The 23,580-nt window shown below is 45.0% G+C and overlaps 1 protein-coding gene across 1 annotated transcript; it reads right to left on the bottom strand.

The window, feature by feature from the left end:
• Positions 1–428: 428 nt before the first annotated feature.
• SRI (sorcin) lies at positions 429–23,064 on the bottom strand. The gene is made up of 8 exons (XM_038755927.1): positions 22,986–23,064; positions 17,960–18,043; positions 9,944–10,013; positions 7,839–7,882; positions 7,117–7,264; positions 6,714–6,827; positions 3,161–3,219; positions 429–692 (listed from the first exon to the last, which is right to left on the bottom strand). Exons 1-8 carry the CDS (start codon positions 23,043–23,045, stop codon positions 666–668), a joined length of 606 nt encoding a protein of 201 aa, XP_038611855.1. The 5' UTR covers positions 23,046–23,064; the 3' UTR covers positions 429–665.
• Between the last annotated feature and the right edge of the window lie 516 nt (positions 23,065–23,580).

The raw sequence follows: 23,580 nt of genomic DNA, 5'->3' as shown, positions 1-23,580 counted from the left end.
TAGTACGGTACTTGACACATAGTAAGTGCTTCAGTATCACATTTATTATTAGTATTACTCACCCAACGGGCGGTAGCATATGGAATTTGTTGGAAGAAGTTAAGTTAAAAATATCAGACATTTCAAGAAGGTTTGGGGGTAAAATGGTGTCAAGGCATCCTAGGCAACTAGCGGGAAAGGTAAAGATGTTAGATGGCATCTCCCTCCTATTTAAGGGCAAGACAGGCAGGCAAAATAACCCGGGTCTCTTTCCAAGCTTTTTGTTGCTCTGGATAACCAGAACACTGGGTGAGATGGATTGCGTCTGACCCAGAAATGGCTATTCTTCTGGTTCTTGCAAACAGTCCACGGTGGGAAACAGCCACTGTGATTCAGAGACGTTACAGGTCTTTAGAGGAAGCAAGACATTAAAAAATAGTTGAAAGAAGTCAGTCTCAAAGATACGGCATTTATTAGTAATAAAGGGATTTTAATGATCAGATCAAATTTCAGTATTCATGTTCCAAACCCAAACCAAATTTCTTCTGCCAAGGAAGGGAACAGGCTTTAAGGAATGGATTAGGATTAAAACAGCCGCACATTGACATACGTGACCGTATTGGCTAAAAGCAGAGCAAATCACAAAATGGAATGCTGGGAGTGCTTATTTCCTTCTTCCTCCTGATTCAGACGCTCATTACACACTGTATGAACTGGAAAAAAAAAAAGTAAAGGGAAAGAGAAAAAAATCACTGCCCTGCCTCTTTCACATATGAATAGTGCAACAACTGAATCATTGGCCAATCAATTTCTTACCTAGAAGGAAATGTTTGGACTGTCCATACCGAATACAATGACAATTTTATTTTGCCACCAAACAGTCAGAACTGGTGTCTCTGTTGTCAGAGATAAACAGTGCTATTCCAAAAATAGCTGCTCACAGAAAAGAACTTTCTATTTTAGCCAAAACAACGTAAGCTTACCTATACCGATCGACAGACATTTCAAAACCCATTTTGTTAGCTGCGCTTCTTTGTGAACAATCATCCCCATTTTTATTTATTACGGTATTGCTAACACAACTCAAAATGTGGGTTTCAAAAAAATGGCTCAATTCATTCTTCAGGTAGGTTCGTGATATGTTGTCTGGCAATTAAATTGTCTACTTCACCTGAGGGAAATCAGATTTTGGGGACTCCGCTGGTCTTTTTTGGGAGGACAGCTAATGAGTGAGCCCACTGTTGGGTAGGGACTGTCTCTATATGTCGCCAACTTGTACTTCCCAAGCGCTTAGAACAGTGCTCTGCACACAGTAAGCACTCAATAAATATGGTTGATTGAGTAGCCTTCCCACATGAGGAAAAAAAAAAAAGACTCCACACCGTTACTTGCTAAATATCTGCATTTTTACGGGCACTCAAAATTCTTTTATCTTACGTCAAGCATCATTCAGTTTATCTGTTTATCGTACACTGCCCATGTTATATGAAGCCAGGTATTCGAATTTATACCTAGTGCCTTAACCCAAAACCTTAGGTTTCAGGCTGGTGTTTACTGCAAATCTAATACTGGGTTGATGTGAAACTAAGTGGCTGAGATTGTTTTTTACTGTGGTCGAAGTGTCATTTCCAAAAGAGTTTGAACACTTTGTCAAAGGCTCCCCAACTGTTAGAGACCTGAGAGTTTCATAAAGAGAAATGTTCATTCAGAAAGACTGTAAACTGACTAATTAATGGTAGGAAGCTCAACCCAGAAGAATCTGGAGCTGAGAGTTTTTCAAATCTGGGAGCAGTAATAGCGTTTATTGAACACTTCGTGTGTACAGGCAACTGTACTAAGTGGTGGGAGAGAATACAAGGTCGGAATTTATAATATCATCATCAATCGTATTTATTGAGCGCTTACTGTGTGCAGAGCACTGTACTAAGCGCTTGGGAAGTACAAGTTGGATGTATAATAGTATAATATATAATTATATATTATTATATATAATATATATTAGTATAATAATTTACAATAATAATATATTATTATAGTACTATAATGATATGTATTATTATATATTATATTATTATAATATTATATTATATAATTATATAATTATACTAGTAATAAGGGTATTTGTTAAGTTCTTACTATGTGGCAAGCACTCTACTAAGTGCTGGGGTAGATACCAGATCATCATGTGCCACATGGGGCTGTCATCGAATAGGAGGGAGAACATGCACTGAATCCCCATTTTGCGGATGAGGGAACTGAGGCCCAGAGAAGTGACTTGCCCAAGGTCACACAGCACGCAGGTGGCAGAGGTGGGATTAGAACCCAAGTCCTCTGACTCCACTAGGCCAGGCTGTTTCTCTGCTTAGACATGGCACCTGACCCAGGGAAACCTGAAACTTGGCCATGTCCACAAACCATTCAAAGGCAAGGCCAGAGTTGCAAAGGTAGGTGGATTAAACGCCATAATCTTTGGAATATTTATGGCATTTGGACGCATGGCTACAAAGTGGCCCTGAATAATTGAGGTATTTGTTAAGCGCTTACTATGTGCTAACCACTGTACTAAGAGTCGGGGTAGATACAAGATAACCAAGTCCCACAATCTAGGAAGTGCCTTCTCTTAGAGGAAAAAGGGGAAATTTATATTAATGTCTGTCACCCCCTTCTAGCGTGTAAGATGGTTGTGGGCAGGGAATGTGTCTTGTTTATTGTTATATTGTAATAATAATAATAATGGTATTTGTTAAGCGCTTACTATCTGCCAAGCACTGTTCTAAGCGCTGGGGGAATACAAGGCGATCAGGTTGTCCCACATGGGGCTCGCAATCTTAACCCCCATTTTACAGATGAGGTAACTGAGGCACAGAAGTGACTGGTCCAAAGTCACACAGCTGACAATCAGCAGAGCCGGGATTTGAACCAATGACTTCCGACTCCAAAGCCCAGGCTCTTTCCACAGAGCCACGCTGCTTCTCACTCCCAAGTACTTAGTAGAGTGTGCTTGCATACAGTAAGTGCTCAGTGAATACGATTAACTGACTGACTCACTGAACCTGTACCCCACACTGCTCAATTCTGGCCACTTCTTGAGATTTCCCCTTCCAGGTGACCCCTGACAAGAACACCTTTCATTTCAAAGTCGGCTAGCAACCCGATCCACCTGCCGGACTCGTGGACTTACATCATCATAGGGGAAATTCACCACACCTTGCTGAGCTGAATCCCTTCTTCGAAAGCTATCTGAAAAATCGAGAGAGTAAAATGTTAGTCCAAAATCCACTTTAATTCACGACTTTACCAACCAGCCGCAGATACTTTCTCCCTCTGTTACTTAAGATGTAATACGCTGCAAACTAGCCCGTTTAGAAATTAAACAAACGAGGGTGCTGCTCTAAGGACACCTGAAACTTGGACACAATTATAATAATGATGATGATGGTATCTGTTAAGCGCTTACTATGTGCCGAGCATTTAAGGTGGATACAAACAAATCAGGTTGGACTCAGTCTCTGTTCCATATGGGGCTCACGATCTTAATCCCCATTTTATAGGTGAGGTAACAGGTAGAAAAGTGAAGTGACTTGTCCAAGGTCACACATCAGACACCTGGCAGAGCCAGATTTTTCTGATTCCCAGGCATGTTCTCTAGGCCATGTTGCTTCCTGTGATTTGAGAAGCATATACACAAATCATTAAAAGTTGCAAACTCAGGTGGATTAACTACATAATCTTTGGAATTGTCATAGCAGTTGAATGCATGGCCGCAAACTGGCCCTGAATAATTGTGGTATTTGTTAAGCGCTTACTATGTGCCAACTACTATACTAAGCCTTAGGGTACCTACAACATAACCAGGTCTTTCGTAAGGTCTTAAGTACGAAAGAGCACGGTGAATCCTCATTTTGCAGTCGATGGACTGAGGCACAGAGAAGTGAAGCGACTTGCCCAGGGTCACATACAGCAGAGTCACGGTGGAATCCGGATTAGAACTCAGGACCTCTGACTCCGGGGCTCTCTCCATTAAGGCCACGCGGCATACAACTGCAACAGAGTTCCAAGTATGCCTAATGCAGGTTCCAAATGTTATTTGCTTGAAATACAGGGAAATAAGGTTATATGGCATTATCCTCGGGCCCAAATTGGGAAAACTTAATCCAGGTGACTACGGTTAGACCGGTTCTTTTTTTCTTATGGTATCTGTTAAGCGCTTACTATGTGTCAGGCACTGTACTAAGAGCTGGGGTAGATACGAGCTAATCAGGTTGGACACAGTCCCTGCCCTACGTGGGGCTCACACTCCTAATCCCCGTTTTCCAGATGCAGTAACTGAGGCACAGAGAAGTGAATTTACTTGCCCGGGGTCACACAGCAGACAAGTGGTGGGGCCGGGATTAGAACCCAGGTTCTATGTGTTCCTGTGAGTGTTTGGAAATCTAAGTCCCAATAAATTTTAGGCATCACCATGCGCTAAACTCTTCAGATTTTCAGAGACCTACCTAGAACCAGGACGGAATGGCATTCCATCATGGTCCCGTTGGAGTCACGGGTAAAGACTTAGAGAGAAGCAGGGTGGCCTAGTGGAAAGAGCACAGGCCTGGGTGTCAGAAATAATAAATAATAATAATAATAGCATTTGTTAAGCGCTTACTATGTGCAAAGCACTGTTCTGAGCGCTGGGGGGGCGGATACAATGTGATCAAGTTGTCCGACTTGGGGCTCAGTCTTCATCCCCATTTTTACAGGTGAGGGAACTGAGGCTCAGAGAAGTTAAGTGACTTGCCCAAGGTCACACAGCAGACTTGTGGTGGAGCCGGCATTCAAACCCATGACCTCTGACTCCAAAGGCCGGGCTCTTTCCGCTGAGCCACGCTGCTTCTCTAAGAACCTGGGTTCTAATCCCTGCTCTGCCACATGTCCACTGTGTGATCTTGAGCCAGTTACAACTTCTCTGTGCCTCAGTCATCTCATCTGTAAAGTGGAGATTAAATCCTACTCCCTCCTACTTAGACTGTGAGCTCCATGTGGGTCAGGGACTGTGTCCAGCCTTTCATTCAACTGTATTTACTGAGCGCTTACTGTATGAACGGCACTGTACTAAGCACTTGGGAAGCACAATTCAGCAACAGAGACAATTTCTGCCCACAATGGGCTCACAGTCTAGAAGGGGGGAGACAGACATCAAAACAAGTAAACAGGCAACTCGTAACCACCCCAAGCAATTAGATCGGTGCTTGGTGCATTTTAAGTGCTTAAAAGAGTACTATTATTATTATTAAGAGGGCAGAAAGGCAAGGACGAAACACAAGTGCCTGAAAACTGAGAAAGGCCCAGATTTTAATTCTCTGGAGGAGTTTGGAAGGGCAGCTGAAACAGAGAGATGTGTTTCGGCGATTACTAAACAGATTTTTAATTAGCCATCATAATTATGGCATTTATTAAGCGCTTACTATGTACCAAGTATTATTTTAAGCACTGGACAGATACAAGTTAATCAGGTTGGACAGAGCCCTGTTCCACATGGGGCTCAAAGTAGGAGGGAGTAGGATTTAATCCCTATTTTACAGATGAGATAACAGAGACACAGAGAAGTCGGGTGACTTTCTTAAGGACCCCCGGCAGACAGGTGGCCTAGCGGAAACAGCACAGACCTGGGAATCAGAGGACCTGAATTCTAATCCTGACTCCTCTACTTGTCTTCTGTGTGACCTTGGGCAGGTCATTTCACTTTTCTGTGCCTCAGTTATCTCATCTGCAAAATGAGGATTAAGACTGTGAGCCCCTATGTGGGATATCAACTGTGTCCAATCTGATTCACTAGTATTTACCCCAGGGCTTAGTTCTGCGCCTGGCACATAGTAAGCGCTTAACGAATACCATTAAAAAAAAAATGGTAGAGTCATAATTAGAACCCAGCTCCTCTGATTCCCAAGCCCATACTCCTTCCCCTTAGCCACGATGCTTCTCACCATCTTCCCAGAACATATCTTCAGTCTTCCGGGAGTACTGTGGGGCAAGGACTGCGTCCAACCTGATTAGCTTGTATCAATCAATCAATCGTATTTACTGAGCGCTTACTGGGTGCAGAGCACTGTACTAAGCGCTTGGGAAGTACAAGTTGTATCTATCCTAGTGCTTAGTACAGCATTTGGCACATAGTAAGAGTTTAACAAGTACCATTAAGAAAAAGTAAATCAGGGTATGGTAGTTTTAGCATTTTAGCCCAATTTGGGGATGATCAAATTTAGTTCGGTAAACTGCTTAGACGTTAGGTTTACTGAATCGGGTTCAAATGGTGCCGCAATCCAGATCACAAATGAAGAAGGAAGCCCAGATCGGCATCAGCATTGTGCAACACGCAGGAACCAGAAAAGGTGTTGCCTAATGGAGAGAGCCCGGGCCTGGGAGTAGGAAGGACCTGTGTTCTAATCCTGGCTCCGCCACTTGGGTAAGTCACTGGGTAAGTCGTTTCCCTTCTCTGGGCCTCGTTGACCTTACCTGTCAAATGGGGCTTAGGACTGTGATGAGCTTGCCTGGCTCACGGTAAGTGCTTAAATGCCATGAAACCAAAAACCAGGAAATTCAAAGTGTTGGGAAAGTCTTCCAAGATTAAAGTAGAAGAAAAAGACGATGAGTTCTCAGAGGCCAGTCACAACATCTCCATAGAACATACCGCTTAGTACAGTGCTCTGCACACAGTAAGCGCTCAATGAATACAACTGAATGAGTTAACATACCAGTGAGAGCTCTGAGTTTGACACAGCAGGCAATGTAATCATCAAAAGTAATCTTTCCATGGGTGCTGAAACGTTTTGCAATGGCATTCACTGCCTGGGGACTCAATCGAAATCCTAACAGGAACAGGAAGAAGGGAGGAAAAAGAACCAGACGATGAAATGGTTATCCAGTTACTATCATCAAAGCCATTTTGATTCACAAGAGGGTTTCCAGACATTTGGGCATTCTCTTCCGGGAGCCCGAAAGAATATCAAATACTGAAAAAATACATTAAAAAATAGTTGGAAAATTCAAAAAGCCAATTAATGATGCCATTTGGGCACTTCTAAAGCCGTAGTCCTCGTGGGAATTCTACATTTTTAATGCTGGGAGGAAGAAAACGACAGAAAAAGCAAAACTCACCCATAGTTATCAGAGCTTTCTGTAACTCCTGAGGTTCCACTGTTCCGCTTCTGTCGCTGTCAAAGCTCATGAAGTGCTGTCTCCAACCATTCAATACGGCCCAAAGTTCTTTAAATTCATTAAAGCCCATTGTGCCAGACATATCCCTCTGAACCATGATTAAGGACAATATGATCTTTATTTGAACAGGACTAGCATGAACGACTGACCAGGAAATGGTGGATATTGGATGACTTGCCTGGGATAATCACATCTGAAAAATCTACGCTTCAAAAACCTCTGACTGGCAGGGAACGTGTCTACCAACTCTGATCTATTGTACTCTCCCAAGCGCTTAGTACAGTGCTCTGCACACAGTAAGTGCCCCATCAATTCCATTGATTGATTGCTACTACAATTCACTCTTAATTGGAGAGCCTCACACACTTCTTAAGAATGGGCTCCACAAATTTTTCACATAGCAAGATCTTAGCACACAAGGTAGCTACTGCTCTCCCGCGTATATCAAGGTCACAGTGACGGGGGCATTCCTCAACAATTGCATTTTCTCAGATATTTGATTTGAGATGACTTTCTGTCATCAGTTTCAGAAAAGGAACTAGAGATCAGGTGTTAATTTGGATTAATATTACCCTACATTCCATCGAATAGGACTGTACTTGGGGAAAAAACTCTTGAGGACCTGTCATTCAGCTGGTTGTGTCCCAAAGTGAAAAGGATACATCTAGCATTGAAATCATGAGTCTGCAAGTCTCCAAGTTGAAAGCTGTCAAAGTGAAGAGTATTTACAAGCGCTGTATTATATTAGATATGTTCAAATAAATTAGTAGCCTACCATCTGATGTAAAGGAAATTTTTTTCCTCTAAGTGCCCGGTACAGTGCTCTACACATAGTTAGCGTTCAGTAGATACCATCGATTGATTGTGCTTGTCGGGATCTCTTCCTTTCTGGGCTCCGATAACCCGACGCTAATTCAACACTGGATTACAAAAACAAATTTAGCCAAGGCTAATATCTATGTGTCCTCTGGCTCAGAGAATAAAAGATAAAAAACCCAGACCTGCCCAATCAAGCGAGTTGTTGCCAGAGAAGCAGTGTGACCTAGTGGAGGGAGCCCAGGTCTGAGAATCAGAGGGCCTGGATTCTAAATCCGGCTCTGCCACTTACCTGCTGTGTGACTGTGGGCAAATCACTACACTTCTCTGTTCCCTTATCTATAAAATGGGGGCTCAATACCTGTTCTCCCTCATACATGAACTGTGAGCCTCATAGGGGACCTTGTATCTACCCCAGCCCTTAGTACAGTCCTTGACACATAGTAAGGACTTAAATACCACAATTATTACGATTATTATCATGATTATTCTGCTTGGGATCCCCCAGAAATCTTGACCTCAGGCAATCGCTTAGTGACTGGTTGCGGGTTCCCGGAGTCTTTTATCTTAGCCAAATTATCCAGAAACTGATGGATGATATTGGATGGCTAAGAGGGAAGGTGGGAGAGATTGATTGAGAGGGAGCTGAGCTGTTGCAAATTGGGCTGATGAAAACTTACAAACCTCAAAATGTCTCAACCTAACAGTAAGGTTGACAACCACAATTAGCACATTTACTGGAATAATCTCCCCACACAACATAATATACCCAACCCAATTTTTGAGGAGGGGATAAAACGTGGTTTTGTGGTGGTGTTATTCTACATAACAGGTGACAGCAGGGCATATCAAGGTGGGAAAAGGGCCAGAAAGTGCTGTGCCAGGAAAGGAAGCTTCTTTCTCGAAATGTGCACACTCCGGGGGAGGAAGACTTAAACAATACCGCAGGCTCACATTGGGGGATGGGGAGATTCTTCTTCGCAACAAGTGACCTCCACGAGAGGAAGAAGAGCAGAATACCTAATACAAGCAGCACTTGGGAAAGTGAAAGAGAATTGAGACAGTTTCTAGTGCTTTCTTATCTTCCTCTTTCTCCAGCTTTCCTCCTTTTTCTTCTCTTTTCTCCTCCTCCAACCCTTACGGCTCGATTTATTTCTTAGAGCACCCTGCATAATAGCCCTTTACCTGTTTTGGCTGTTGCAAAAATTATCACAACGGTAATGGTGGTACTTGTTAAGCACTTACTGTGTGCTAAGTTAGCACAGAACTGAGCCCTGGGACAGGTACCAGACAATCAGGTTGTTCCCTACCCCTCATCAAGTGTACAGTGTAACTAGGAGGAATAATACTGTACTGAATCTCCATTTTACAGATGAGAAAACTGAGGAACAGAGAAGTTAGGTGACTTGCCCTAGGCCGCCCAGCAGGCAAGAGTTGGAATTAAACCCAGATCCTCTGAGTCTCAGCACTTTCCACTATAAAAGCGGGGCAATTACGTGAGTAAACAAATGCCATCAACAAAGTAAATGCTGCTGATTTTTTTTAATTGCACTTAGCATGCTTAACAACATTTTTCTGATTCAGAAAACCCCAACCTTTTAAGAAAGGCTTAACTACCATTAATATTAACATCCAAAAATGAACGTCCCAATCGTCCACTGCTGTGGAAAAGCTATTCCTGCCAATATTTGACCTCACAGAATTCATCCCAGCTAGCCAGACCAAGTTTGGCACCTAATTCCTTTGACTATTTCCAGTATCCGAGCACCAGAATACTAACTCCAGGACATGCGGTGGAAGCAATCTGTGAAGGATTTGGTTCTCAAAGGAATTCAACTGTTCCGAGTAAGAAGGTGCCCTTGTGAAATTGAAACTTCTCTGAGATTTTAATCACAATAAGGAGCCAAAACAGTAACACGTTTCTTGAGGAATCCTTTGTGTGTCGACTTACGTTTATATCCTCCGGCGATACCCGACTGGGTAAGACATCTTTGCAACTCATCAGCATCTATTTGCCCGTCCTTGGGAAAAATAGAAAAACAGGTCACCTCAGTTATTCGTATTTCCTTGCCTTGGGTTCCCATTCAAAATCTCTTCCTCCACGCCAGAAGACAGGGAACACGGACGAAACCTGGGATTATCATGTACGACTAAAACTTAAAGCTTGATATTGTAGTCAGTCTCTCATAGGAGCCCTTTTAACTCCTCTGGGTATTTTCAGAATGTTCTTATTCTGGAAATAAACAGCAATACTACTACTACTACTAATTGTGGTATTTGTTAAGCACTTACTATGTGCTAAGCACTGCACTGAGCACTGGGATAGACACCAGATAATCAGGTCCCACATGGGGTTCACAGTCTAAAGAGGGACAACTTGTACTGAATCCCCATTCTGCAGAGGAGGTAACTGAGTCCCAGAAAAGTGAAGTAACTTGCCCAAGGTCACACAGCAGACTAGTGGCAGAGCTGGGATTAGAACCCGGGTCCTTCCGACTCTCATTCTCAATGGCAGAGAGTTGGTAAATGGTAAAAGCTAAAAATAAGATGCATTTTCATTCCTCTTGTTCTTTTAAGATTTTTTTTACCAGAATTGCTGCTACCATGGAAGGCAGAGTACAACAGAGAGATGTGAAATATAACTTTCATATATTGGGTTTTCCTAAGCGCTTAGTATGGTACTCTGCATACAGTAAGCACTCAATAAATATCACTGATTGATTGATTGACTGATTGATTACCTGGAATACTGTTTAAGATATTCTGGGGCCTCAAACTATTGGCATGAAATTTTGAACCTATAAAACCAATTGACCGAGGAACGTTTCTACCAACAGTATTGTACTGTACTCTTCCAAGCACTTAGTACATAGTAAGTGCTCAATAAATACTACTGATGTTGGTAAAAGTATAACAGCCAGGAGAATTCATTTCATTGCCACCACTGATATTTACTGAACGTCTAGTATAAGCAGAGGTCCAGTTTTTTTATGGTATTTGTTAAGCGCTTACTGTACTGTACTGAGTGCTGGGGTAGATAATTAGGATAATTAGCTCCCAAATGGGGCCCTCATTCTAAGTAGGAGGGAGCACAGGGATTGAACCCCCATTTTGCAGATGTGGGAGCTGAGGCTCGGAGAAGTGAAGTGACATGCCCACGGTCACCCAGCGGACAAGTGGCGGAGGCGGGATTAGAACCCAGATCTTCTGATTCCCATCATCATCATCATCATCAATCGAAATTTATTGAGCGCTTACTATGTGCAGAGCACTGTACTAAGCGCTTGGGAAGTACAAATTGGCAACATATAGAGACAGTCCCTACCCAACAGTGGGCTCACAGTCTAAAAGGGGGAGACAGAGAACAAAACCAAACATACTAACAAACTAAAATAAATAGGATAGATATGTACAAGTAAAATAAATAAATAGAGTAATAAATATGTACAAACATATATACATATATACAGGACCGGGCTCTTTCTACAGCAGGGCGTGGGCCACCAGGGCAATGTGGTTACCCTCTTCCCCACCCCAGACTGTAAGTCGTTATGGGCTGGGAACGTGTCTGCTAATTCTGTTGTATTGTACTCTCCCAGGTAACTACTGCAGTGCTCTGCACATAGTAAGTGCTCAATAAATACCACTGATTGACTGACAGAAGCCCCTTATCCTCACCTCGGGGGCAGCAACAAGGGCTCTGGGGCTTGAAGCGGCAATTTTTCTTCCCCTCACACACACACCCCCGCCCCCAGACCCCCTACTTCCCCTTTCCCTCCCAGCACCTAAGAGTTGCTGAGCCCAAAGAAGGAGGAAATGTTGGGTGAGATTGGGGAATTGTGAACTGGGATAGGTAGTAAGAGTGGGAAAACTACCATCATTCTCCCATGGATGGACTAAATAACTCTTCAGGAGAAGCAGTGAGGTAAGGGTTGTGGCAATTTCCTGGAAAAACTCATCCTAGAACCCACAAGGGAAAGATTTCATTCTGAGGATTAAATTCTGAGAAGTGGGAGGAGATCTATGGAGGAGAGCCAGTGGCTACAGTGACCACAGCTCAATAGAATTTAACATTCTTGCAGGGAAGAGAAAGTCCCAAACCATCAAATAAAGGATTTTTTCATATTTTAAAAAGGAAAAAAAAAAAATACTCCAGACCAAAGGCCTAAACACCCATTAAAACGCCCCCTTTTCATCATCAATCGTATTTATTGAGCGCTTACTATGTGCAGAGCACTGTACTAAGTGCCTGGGAAGTACAAATTGGCAACATATAGAGACAGTCCCTACCCAACACTGGCCTCACAGTCACAGGGCTTAGTACAGTGTACTAGTACATAGTGAGAGTTTCATAAATACCATAATGATGATGATGATTATTAAAAAGCCACCCATCCAATTTAATAATGATGGTATTTGTTAAGCACTTACTATGTGTCAAGCACTGTCCTAAACACTGGGACAGATAGAAGCTAATCAGAATGGACACAGACTTTGTCCCACATGGAGCTCACAGTCTTCATCCCCATTTTACAGATGAGGTAACTGAGGCGCAAAGAAGTTAAGCGACTTGCCCAGTGTCACACACAGCAGACAAGCGGCAGAGCTGGATTAGAACCCAGGTCCTTCTGAATCCCAGGCCCATGCTCTATCCACTAGGCCAGCTCTTTCCTAATCAATCTCACCAATACAAATTCCTGTTAATTCAAGGGGGAACCTTTGTATTCATGGAGTTATCTAAAACAGGAGCCTCTTCACGGAGGGCTTTCTTCCAACTCCTCTAAATAAATGTAATGTGAGGAGAAAATATCCAAGTCAACCCCACAGAGGTCATGTCTAGATACAGTACTCGCCCCGAATCATCAAATGGGACAGTTTGTTCCCATAACACAGATGCAACAAGCTGGGTTCCCTTAATCAGGGTAAATACGAGTCAGGACAGATAGAGTAGAAAGCAAATAACTAAGACTGTGGGTTTCACGTGGGACAGGGATAATATCCAACCTGATTAACTTAAATCCACCCTAACGTTCACCCAGTAAGTACTTAACCAACACCCTAATTACTTTTAATACTCAAGGAAATGATCTAGGACACCATAACCTGTATATATGTTTGTACATATTTATTACTCTATTTATTTATTTTACTTGTACATATCTATTCTATTTATTTTATTTTGTTAGTATGTTTGGTTTTGTTCTCTGTCTCCCCCTTTTAGACTGTGAGCCCACTGTTGGGTAGGGACTGTCTCTATATGTTGCCAATTTGTACTTCCCAAGCGCTTAGTACAGTGCTCTGCACATAGTAAGCGCTCAATAAATACGATTGATGATGATGATGATAACTATGTTGGAGGTATGAAGATGTTCATAATGCTCATTTCCGAATTAGGGGAAAAAAAATGTTACCGGCTTTTAGGAGTGCTATTTGAAAGGATGGGCAAGTCCTTGACACTGGGCAGGTCGCTTAACTTCTTTGCGCCTCAGTTACCTCATCTGTAAAATGGGGATGAAGACTGTGAGCTCCATGTGAGACAAAGTCTGTGTCCATTCTGATTAGCTTATATCTGTCCCAGTGTTTAGGACAGTGCTTGACACATAGTAAAAAATAAAAAGAAATAAACAATAATAATAATAATAATAGTGATGGCATTTATTAAGCACTTACTATGTGCAAAGCACTGTTCTAAGCACTGGGATGTTACAGGGTGATCAGGTTGTCCCACGGGGGGCTCACAGTCTTAATCCCCATTTTACAGATGAGGTAACTGAGGCAAAGAGAAGTTAAGCGAGTTGCCCAAAGTCACACAGCTGACAACTGGCGGAGCGGGGATTTGAACTCATGACCTCTGACTCCGAAGCCTGTGCTCTTCCCATTGAGCCACGGTTTGCAATAATAATAATAATAATGATGGCATTTATTAAGCGCTTACTATGTGCAAAGCACTGTTCTAAGCGCTGGGGAACTTACAAGGTGATCAGGGTGTCCCACGTGGGGCTCACAGTCTTAATCCCCATTTTACAGAGGAGGGAACTGAGGCCCAGAGAAGTGAAGTGACTTGCCCAAAGTCACACAGCTGACAAGTGGCAGAGCCGGGATTTGAACCGATGACCTCTGACTTCAAACCCCGGGCTCTTTCCACTGAAGCCACGCTGCTTCCCAACTGGGTCTGGGAGGAGATTGTGGATTGTTTAAACAGAGGGAAGAAGGACACTCCGCTGTGGTTAATGGGTTTGTTTCATGGGTCAACAGCTCTTCCTACCCAGAACAGGTCCAGTGAGCACAATAATGACATCCCACAAATAACAATTTTCCCAACAGTCCCTAACAGAGCAGCTTTGGGGGTGCCACCGTTCTCCCCACTTTCAAAGCCCTCCCCAAATCACATCTCCTCCAAAAGCCATTCCCTGACTAAGCCCTCATCTCCTGTCGGCATGGCCTATGAGCTTGGATCTGTTTCCCTTAAACTCTTTGATGTTCACCCTGCCTCACGCGCACAACACTTATGTTCATCTCCTTATATACCGCCATTTCCCCTTTCTGTAACTTTTCTTAATTACCTGTCCCTGTAGAGTATATTCATTCATTCATTCAATCGTATTTATTGACGAGCACTGCACTAGGCGCTCGGGAAGTACAAAAGTTCCTTGTGGGCAAGGATTGTGTCTACCACCTCTATTGTCAGTGCTCTGCAAAAAACTAAGCACTTAAATACCACTGGACAACTGAGCACTAAAATTACAGCGTCTTTTGAGCCGTGTCTCCTCACGGCTACAACCTGTCTGTCCGTGGGAAGTCCAGAGGTGCCTGGGGTTTTTTCCCCAAGAGGCACCAGTATGAGCTCAGCTTAGTTTGGTGTCGATTTCCCCAAAATCATGGGCCACACAACCTCAGCGGCTTAACGCTCCTGCATCTCCATGTGGCTGCGGCTTCGGCCTAGCTCAAGATACCTCTGCGCCTGAATAAGACGCTACCGAGGCTGCTGTTCGCCTATGAGACCGTGGGTAGCTGAAAAGGCCAATTCGAGACACTCAGTCCAGGCCAAAAATCAATTAATGGTATTTACTGAGCACTTTCTACGTGCAGAGCCCCGTACGAGGCTACGGGATTAGCCCAAACGTCCCCGCAAAGGCCGTCTTTTGTTGCGTTATCAGTTTTGCAGAACTTGGCACTGAGTTCTCTATGGTTTCATTGTCTTACGCTCCTTGCAGAGCTTTTTCTAGAAGAGAGGCAGCCACTACTCTCTGGCTGGCAGTGAGCCACGCTGGTCTAGTCTCAGCAGCTGATTCCTGCTTTTCAGCTGAGTCTTTGTTTTTACTGTGTCCTAGATGTGGGATCTTAGTGGCGTCAAGTCTCCTGTTTTTACTGGCCTCCTGGCTTCCCCACCTTAAATGCTTCAAGTGGAAACGACTGTTCTGACAATACTGTTCATAGGAATAAAGGTATTTGTTAAGCGCTTACTGGGTGTCAAGCACTGTTCTAAGCGCTACGGTAGACGCAAGATAATCAGGTCGGATACAGTCCCTGTCCCACATGGGGCTCGCCGTCTAACGGGGAGGGAGAGCAGGTGACTTAAACCTCATTTTACAGGTGAGGAAACCGAGGCATAGAGGAAGCGAAGTGACTTGCCCAAGGTAGGTCATACTGCAGGCAATTGGCAGAGCCGGGATTAGAACCCAGGCCCTTTAACTCCCAGGCCCAGAGTCTTCCCACTAAACTATGCTGCCTCTTGGTTAAAATAATAATAATGATGGTATTTGTTAAGCGCTTACTATGTGCAAAGCACCGTTGTAAGCGCTGGGGAAGCTACAAGGTGATCAGGTTGTCCCACGGGGGGCTCACAGTCTTAATCCCCATTTTCCAGATGAGGTAACTGAGGCCCAGAGAAGTTAAGTGACTTGCCCAAAGTCACACAGCTGACAGTTGGCAGAGCAGGGATTTGAACCCACGACCTCTGACTCCAAAGTCCGTGCTCTTTCCACTGAGCCACGCTGCTTCTCTATCGAACGGCTGTCACGGAAAGCCGCTCAGAACACATGTTGGATTTCTCCATTGTCAGGAATGGACACTGTCACCAACTACAGAATCTCAGGCTTCACTCAGAATTGAGCCAAAACAACCATTTATATGAATAAGCATAATGGATAATATGTATTCCCAATACTCATGTCTGACTAAGTCTGAAAACACATTTTTAAAAGATACCCACTGGATCTGTAGCCTTTAAGCACTTGATACTCACCCACCCCTCAGCCCCGCCCCGCAGCACTTAGGTACATCGCTTTACACAATCTCCATTTCCCCTTTCTGCATTTTATTATCTGTCTCCCCCTCAAGACTGCAAGCTCCTTAAGAAATTCAGGATTTGCTAAGCACTTACTATGTGCCAAGCACCGTGCCAAGCACTGGGGTGGATACAAGCAAAATCAGATCGGGCACCAGTCCCTGTCCCACATGGGGCTCACAGTCTCTAATCCCCATTTTCCAGATGAGGTAACTGAGGCCCGGAGAAGTGAAGTGACTTGCCCGAGGTCACACAGCAGACATGGGGTGGAGCTATGGCTCCAAGTCCCGAGCCCTATCCACTAAGCCATGCTGCTTCTCATTTATCTACAACCGTGTCTTTTTTGTGTTTTTATTTTTTCGTCTTTCCTTAAGCATCTAGCTCTGAACTGTGGTGAGCCCGCAATAAGCTGCCTTACTGGTGACCGTTTGTGATCCCGTAAAGGAAGAGATTGGCGAAGGCACTGATGGGCTTTACCTGAGACAGGTGATTGCAGGCTTGTGGGGGCAGAGCATGGAGGGAGGGGTGGCCATCTCTCCCTGTTCTACCCTGGGCTAATCAATGACTGCTCCGTAGAGTCACAGCTGCGATGCCTAAGGCATAATAAAAGGCAGTCGCTTTCAATTGCTCAGAAAGAAGCAACAGGAGAGCAGCACATGAAAGCAGAAGGAAGTAGGATTGGCAGAATGGGCTCCTTTGACCCGCAGACTGGTACTGGACCCTTGGTGGAGTGGGTGAGTGTGGCTGTGTATGTGTCACTCCCTTGCACGCTGGTAAAACTAAATTAAAAACCGGTGGTCAGTGGTGTGGTTTGATTCTGCTGTATGTCACTGAAGCGTCCCGGGTCCCAGAAGGTCCTAGTTGGTATGTGCCAGGGTGGAGTTTGTGACACACAAACCCCTTTTTCCCCTTTATTCTTTGACTGTGTGCTCCTTGAGGTGTAGAGACAGTGTGAAATTCTCACCCACATACCTTTTCGCCACCACAGGCAGTATATATGTTGTACAACGTAAGCGCTTAGCAATTACTACTCCCTTTTATTTTTTTAAACCATTAAGTGCTTACTGTATGTCAGGCACTGTTCTCAGAGCTGAGGTAGATTAGTGGTCAGACACAGTCCCTGTCCCACTAGGGAAGCAGCGTGGATTAGTGGAAAGAGTCAGAGGTTGTGGGTTCTAATCCCCGCTCCGCCACTTGTCAGATATGTGACTTTGGGCAAGTCAGTTCACTTCTCTGTGCCTCAGTTACCTCATCTGTAAAGTGGGGACTAAGACTGTGAGCCCCATGTGGGACAACCTGATTACTTTATATCTACCCCAGCGCTTAGAACAGTGATTGGCACATAGTAAGTGCTTAACAAATGCCAACATTGTTATGGGGCTCACAGCCTATATCAGAGGGAGACAGATTTAATCCCCATTTTCCAGATGAGGTAACTGAGGCCCAGAGAAGTGACTTGCCCGAGTTTGCGGCTGGAAGAGCCGGGATGAGAACGCGGGGCCTTTGGCTCCCAGCCCCGTGTTTTCTCCACTAAGTCATACTGTTTCTCTATTACCACCAGGCCAAACTGCACCAAGTTCAAACACTATCCATTAGGCCACCAATGTGGCGGGCCAGGAAATACTAAGGGAAAATTCTGTGAACTTTAAAAGTATCACGAGCACGGTGAGGAAACCTTACCTGGCCGGCGACTGTGGCAAAATAACCGTAGAGTGGGTCTGGGGCCTGCCCTGGAAAAGCTGGCCCTCCTGGAGCACCTCCATACTGGGAAACATGAGAGGGGAAAACAAGCGTTACTGCATATATACGTGTACAGATACCCACATCCATGCTTTACATGTCTATGCCTTGTCTCATGATGCTCCAAAAGGGTCACTCTTCTCTGGATCACAGTGCCCCGAGCTGGTCTGCCTGTGGGACTTCTTTCCCAGTTTTCAGCCAAGATAATAATAATGGCGTTTAAGTGCTTACTATGTGCCAAGCACTGTCCTAAGCACTGGGATAGATAAAAGGTAATCAGGTTGTCCTACATGGGGTTCGCAGTCTTAATCGCATTTTACAGATGAGGTAACTGAGGCACAGAGAAGTTTAGTGATTTGCCCAAAGTTGCACAGCTGATAAGTGGCAGAGTAGGGATTAGAACCTATTATCTCTGATTTCCAAGCCCATGTGTGCTCTTTCCACTAAGCCATGCTGCTTCTTGCTGTCCAAGTCTTAGCTTTCCTGCAGGCTTAAAGCATTTCCTCCGCCCTCCTTGCTTTCAACTTCCCAGGTCCAACCCCCACATACTGCAGCTTTCTGGATCTCCTGCTGCTGTCCGTTCTTTTCCCACAGCCCTCCCAGCAACACTGGATCGAGGTGACCTTGGCTGCATTTTTTTCCAGGTCACAGGAGGGCCAAATGTTTTTTCTCCCTGCTCTCCATCCAACTTCCTTTCACTTAATAATTGTAGTATTTGTTAAGCACTTATGTTCCCCACTAAGCCTTGGGATGATATTCTGGCCATGTTTCCCCTCTCCTCGAGACCCTCCAATGGTTGCCCATCCACCTCCGCATCCAACTCCTCACCTTTGGCTTTAAAGACCTCAATCACCTTGCCCTCTCCTACTCCAAGCCAGCCTGCACACTTTGCTCTTCTAATGCCAACCTTCTTGCTGTACCTCCATCTCGAATCCAACAGTGACTCTCCCCACCCTTCAAAGCCTTATCGAAGACACATCTCCTCCAAGAGGCCTTCCCTGACTAAGCCCTCCTTTCCTCTTTTCCGACTCCCTTCTGCGCCACCCTGACTTGCTCCCTTTATCCATCCCCCCCCGCCCAGCCCCACAGCACTTACATACATATCTGTTATTCATTTATATTAATGCCTTTCTCTCCCCCTAGACTGAGCAGGGAATGGTCTGTTATACTGTACTCTCCCAAAGTACTTAGAAAAGTGCTCTGCGCATAGCAAGCACTCAAATACAAACGACTGACAAGATAATCAGATCAGTCAGGGGCCCTATTCCCCATGGGGCTCACAGTCTAACTAGGAGGGAGAACAGGTATTAATTGGTCATGGGTTTGAATTCTGACTCCACCACTTGTCAGCTGTGTGACCTTGGGCAAGCCACTTAACTTCTCTGTGCCTGTTACCTGTAAAATGGGGATTAAGACTGTAAGCCCCAAGTGGGACAACCTGATCACTTTGTATCCCCCCCAGTGCTTAGAACAGTGCTTTGCACGTAGTAAGTGCTTAACAAATTCTACCATTTTTTTTTTTAATTTACAATTTTACAGATGAGGAAGCTGAGGCTCAGAGAAGTTAAATGACTTGCCCAAGGTCACAAAGTGGGCACGTGGCAAAGCCGGAATTAGATCCCAGGTCCTCTGACTTCCAGGCCTGCCCTCTTTCCACTGCTTTTCACTTCACACACCAACTGCCTCACAGGAAAATGGGTTTAGAAAGGCCAGCACTGATAAGCGCTATGGCAACTTAGACCAAAGTATGACTATTTATGGGTGTTATTTCCAGAGAACTGCACTTTCTGCAGAGGACAGAAAATAAAGGGGTTCCATTATTCCAACTACTGAGTGCAATCACTAGGGAAAACTGCTGTACTAAGCACAGGGGAGAATACTGGGAATTGATTAGGATTGTGGATTCTTCATTAATGAGGGAGAATGAACCCATACAGAAGAGATGATGGAATTCCGAACTTCACGATAATGAACCTGGAATCTAACGGTTCAAGAGCCCACAGAAAAGGGAATAATGTTTCGTGTTCGCTCGGATGGAGCTAGAACTAACCATGGTCACTGTTGCCAGTTCCCGCCCCAACCTTGTCCTCCCCCACACTTTCTCATCCACGTAGACACTACCACCATCCTCCCTCTCTCACAAGCCCATAACCTTGGCATTATCCTCAACTCATCTCCCTCATTCAACCCACGTATTCAATCTGTCATCAAATCCTGTTTGTTCTACTTTCACATAACTGCTAAAATTCACTCTGTCCTCTCCATCCAAACTGCTTCCATGTTAATCCAAGCGCTTCTCCTATCCCGCTTTGATGACTGTATCAGCCTTCTCACTGGCCTCCCTGCTTCCTGTCTCTCCCCACTCCAGTCCCCACTTCACTCTGCTGCCCGGATCATTTTTCTACAAAAACGTTCAGTCCCTCCTTCAGAACTTCCAGGGGCATCCACCTCCACCTCAGTGGAAACTTCTCAGGACTCAATCAGCTCATTTATCTTGCTTACCTTCCACTACAACCCAACCGGGCATGCTTCGCTCCTCTAACACCAAGTTATTCCCTGAACCTTGATCTTGTCTATCTGGCGGTTGACCCCTTGCCCACATCCTCCCTCTGGCCTGGAGACCCTGCCCAATTTCATAGGTGACAAAGCCTTTCAAAAGTCCAGTCTCTTCCAAGAGGCCTTACCCGATTATCATTTCCTCTGCTCCCTTTCATGTTTGACCTACACCACTGGCAAATCTGCACTCTTCAAGCAGGTGACATTCATCTCACCCCCCAAGCCCTTAGGTACAGACCCCTATTCTCCCCTTTCTATAGTTTTTTTCTTTCTAGACTGTAAGCCCGTTGTTGGGTAGGGACCGTCTCTATATGCTGCCAACTTGTACTTCCCAAGCGCTTAGTACAGTGCTCTGCACACAGTAAGCGCTCAGTAAATATGACAATGAATGAATTGTCTCCCCCTGTGGACTGTAAGCTCCTGGTGGTCAGAGATCCCATCTGCCGACTCTCCCAAGAGTTCAGTACAGCCTCCGCATATGCTAGGTGCCCAATAAATACCAATGATGGGTTGACTGATCCCTCTTAGTGCCTGAACGACTGCTGGAGCAGGAGGTGAAGTTTCCCTTACATGTGAAAGAGCCATGCCCTGGCTCCTAACAGGATCAATCAAACATTTACTGAGCACTGAAGAAGAGCCCTGTACTAAGCTACTAACAGAGTTGGTACACAAGCTCCCTGCCCACGGAGAGCTTACAATCCAGAGAGTGAAACAGATGTTAATATACATAATATATATTACTTAAGCTCTGAGCCCCTTGTAAGACAGGGACTGTATACCTGCCAGCACTTAGAACAGTGCTTGGCACACAGTAGGTGAAGAAGATGATGAAAAAAGAGGAAAGAAAGAAAAAGTAAAGAAGAAGAAAGGACAGAGGAGGGAAGAAGGAAGAAAAGAGGAAAGATGAAAGAAGGAATAGAAGTAAAAAGAGGAAAGAAGAAAAGAGACAAGAAGATAGAAAAAAGAAAGGAGGAAGGAAAAAGGGGAAACATGAAAGAAGGAAGAATAGATGAAAGACAAGAATGAAGGAAGAAGAAAGGAGGAAGGAAAGGAGTAAAGAAAGACTAAAGAAGCAAAAAGGAAAGAATGATGGAAAAAGGAAAGATGAAAGAAGGAAGATAAAAAGGGATAACAGAAGAAAAAAGACAAGAAGACTGAAGGAAGAAGAAAGAGGAAAGAAGAAAAGAGGAAGGAAAAAAGTAAAGAAGAAAGGAGAGAACGATGGAAAAAGAGGAAAGATGAAAGAAAGATGACAGAAGGAAGAATTGACGAAAAAAGACAAGACAAGAAAAAAGGAAAGGAGGAAGGCAAGAAGTAAAGAACGACTAAAGCAAAGAAGAAAGAGGAAAGAATGATGGAAAAAGAGGAAAGATAAAAGGAAGATAAAAAGGAAGAATAGGAGAAAAAAGACAAGAAGACTGAAGAAAGGAAGAAAAAAGCGGAAAGGAGGAAGGAAAGAAGTAAAGAAAGATTAAAGATGCAAAGAAGAGGAAAGAATGATGGGGAAAAAGAGAAAAGGAAGAATAGAAGAAAAAAGACAAGATGGAAAAAAGGAAGGAGGAAAGAAGGGTGGAAAAAGAGGAACGAATAAGGAAGGGGAAAGATGAAAGAAAGAAGGAATGGAAGAAAAAGGAGCAAAGAGGTGAAAAGGAGGAGGCGGAGAAGACAAATAACGGGAAGCGATTTGGTCGGTTTCCGCCGCTCGGAGCGCATTGCACCTAGCGCAGTGCCTGGCACAGCGCTTAGCGCCTGGTGAATTATTATGGGACGGTTTATTATTATTATTAATTAGGATTATTTGGGCGTAACCATCCTTGGGCCGTGCTGGAGCCCCCCACCCCCCAATCCCGAATTCAGGCCCCGGGGAAGAGGAACCCGCTCGGGGACGATCATCATCATCAATCGTACTTATTGAGCGCTTACTGTGTGCAGGGCACTGGACTAAGCGCTTGGGAAGTACAAATTGGCAACATATAGACAGTCCCTACCTAACAGTGGGCTCCCAGTCTAAAAGGGGGACGATCCGCAGCGCCCATCCATTCATTCATTCATTCAATCGCATTTACTGAGCGCTTACTGTGTGCAGAGCACTGGACTAAGCGCTTGGGAAGTACAAGTTGGCAACAGATAGAGACGGTCCCTACCCAACAGCGGGCTCACAGTCTAGGAGGGGGAGACGCACAACAGAACGAAGCGTGTTAACCAAATAAAATAAATAGAATAAATACGTCCAAGCAAAATAGAGTAATAAATACGTACAAGCAAAATAGAGTAATAAATATGTGCATTTATACGTAAACATATATACCTAACAGGTGCTGTGTATATAACATATATATATATATATATAAACAGGTGCTGTGGGAGGGGGGGTTAAGGAGGGGGGCGTCCAGCCCATCACCGCACTCACCCCGGCCTGATAATAGCCGCCCCCAGCGGGTCCGGGCCCGCCGGCTCCGGGATACGCCATCGCTCCCGTGCGCGTGCGCGCGCGCTCCTCCCTCCCCGCGCCAGGACCGCACCACTGCTCCCCACGGCGGGGGGGACCGCCTCAACCGACCCCGCCCCCCCGAGCCTTCCCCGCCCCCCACCCCCGTACCCGTGGGGACATACCACTTTTTTCGGGACCGCGGGAGAGGATGCTGTCCCCGCCCCGCCCCCAACGCGTTGAGGACGAAAAGGATGCGCGGCGGTCTCCCCCCTTCTGACAGAATGGAACGGTCCGCGGGAGCCGCCCCTGCTCTGGAAGAATGGACCGGTTCGTGGGCGCTCCCCCCTCTTCTCTGAAAGAATGGATCGGTCCATCGGCTCCCCCCCTTCTCTGAAACAATAGACCGCCCCACGTGCTCCCCCCCCTTCTCTGAAAGAATGGATCGGTCCATGGGCGGCCCCCCCTCCCTTCTGTGATAGAAAGGTCTGGTCCACATGTGCCCCCCCCTTTTAACAGATTGGACCGGTCCATAGTTGCCCCCCCTTCTGTGACAGAATGGACCGGTCCATAGGTG

The sequence above is a fragment of the Tachyglossus aculeatus genome, chromosome 13 (assembly GCF_015852505.1).
Source record: "Tachyglossus aculeatus isolate mTacAcu1 chromosome 13, mTacAcu1.pri, whole genome shotgun sequence".
Lineage (NCBI taxonomy): Eukaryota > Metazoa > Chordata > Mammalia > Monotremata > Tachyglossidae > Tachyglossus > Tachyglossus aculeatus.
Note: the sequence above shows the minus strand (reverse complement) of the source record. Positions and strands in the feature narration are given on the sequence as shown.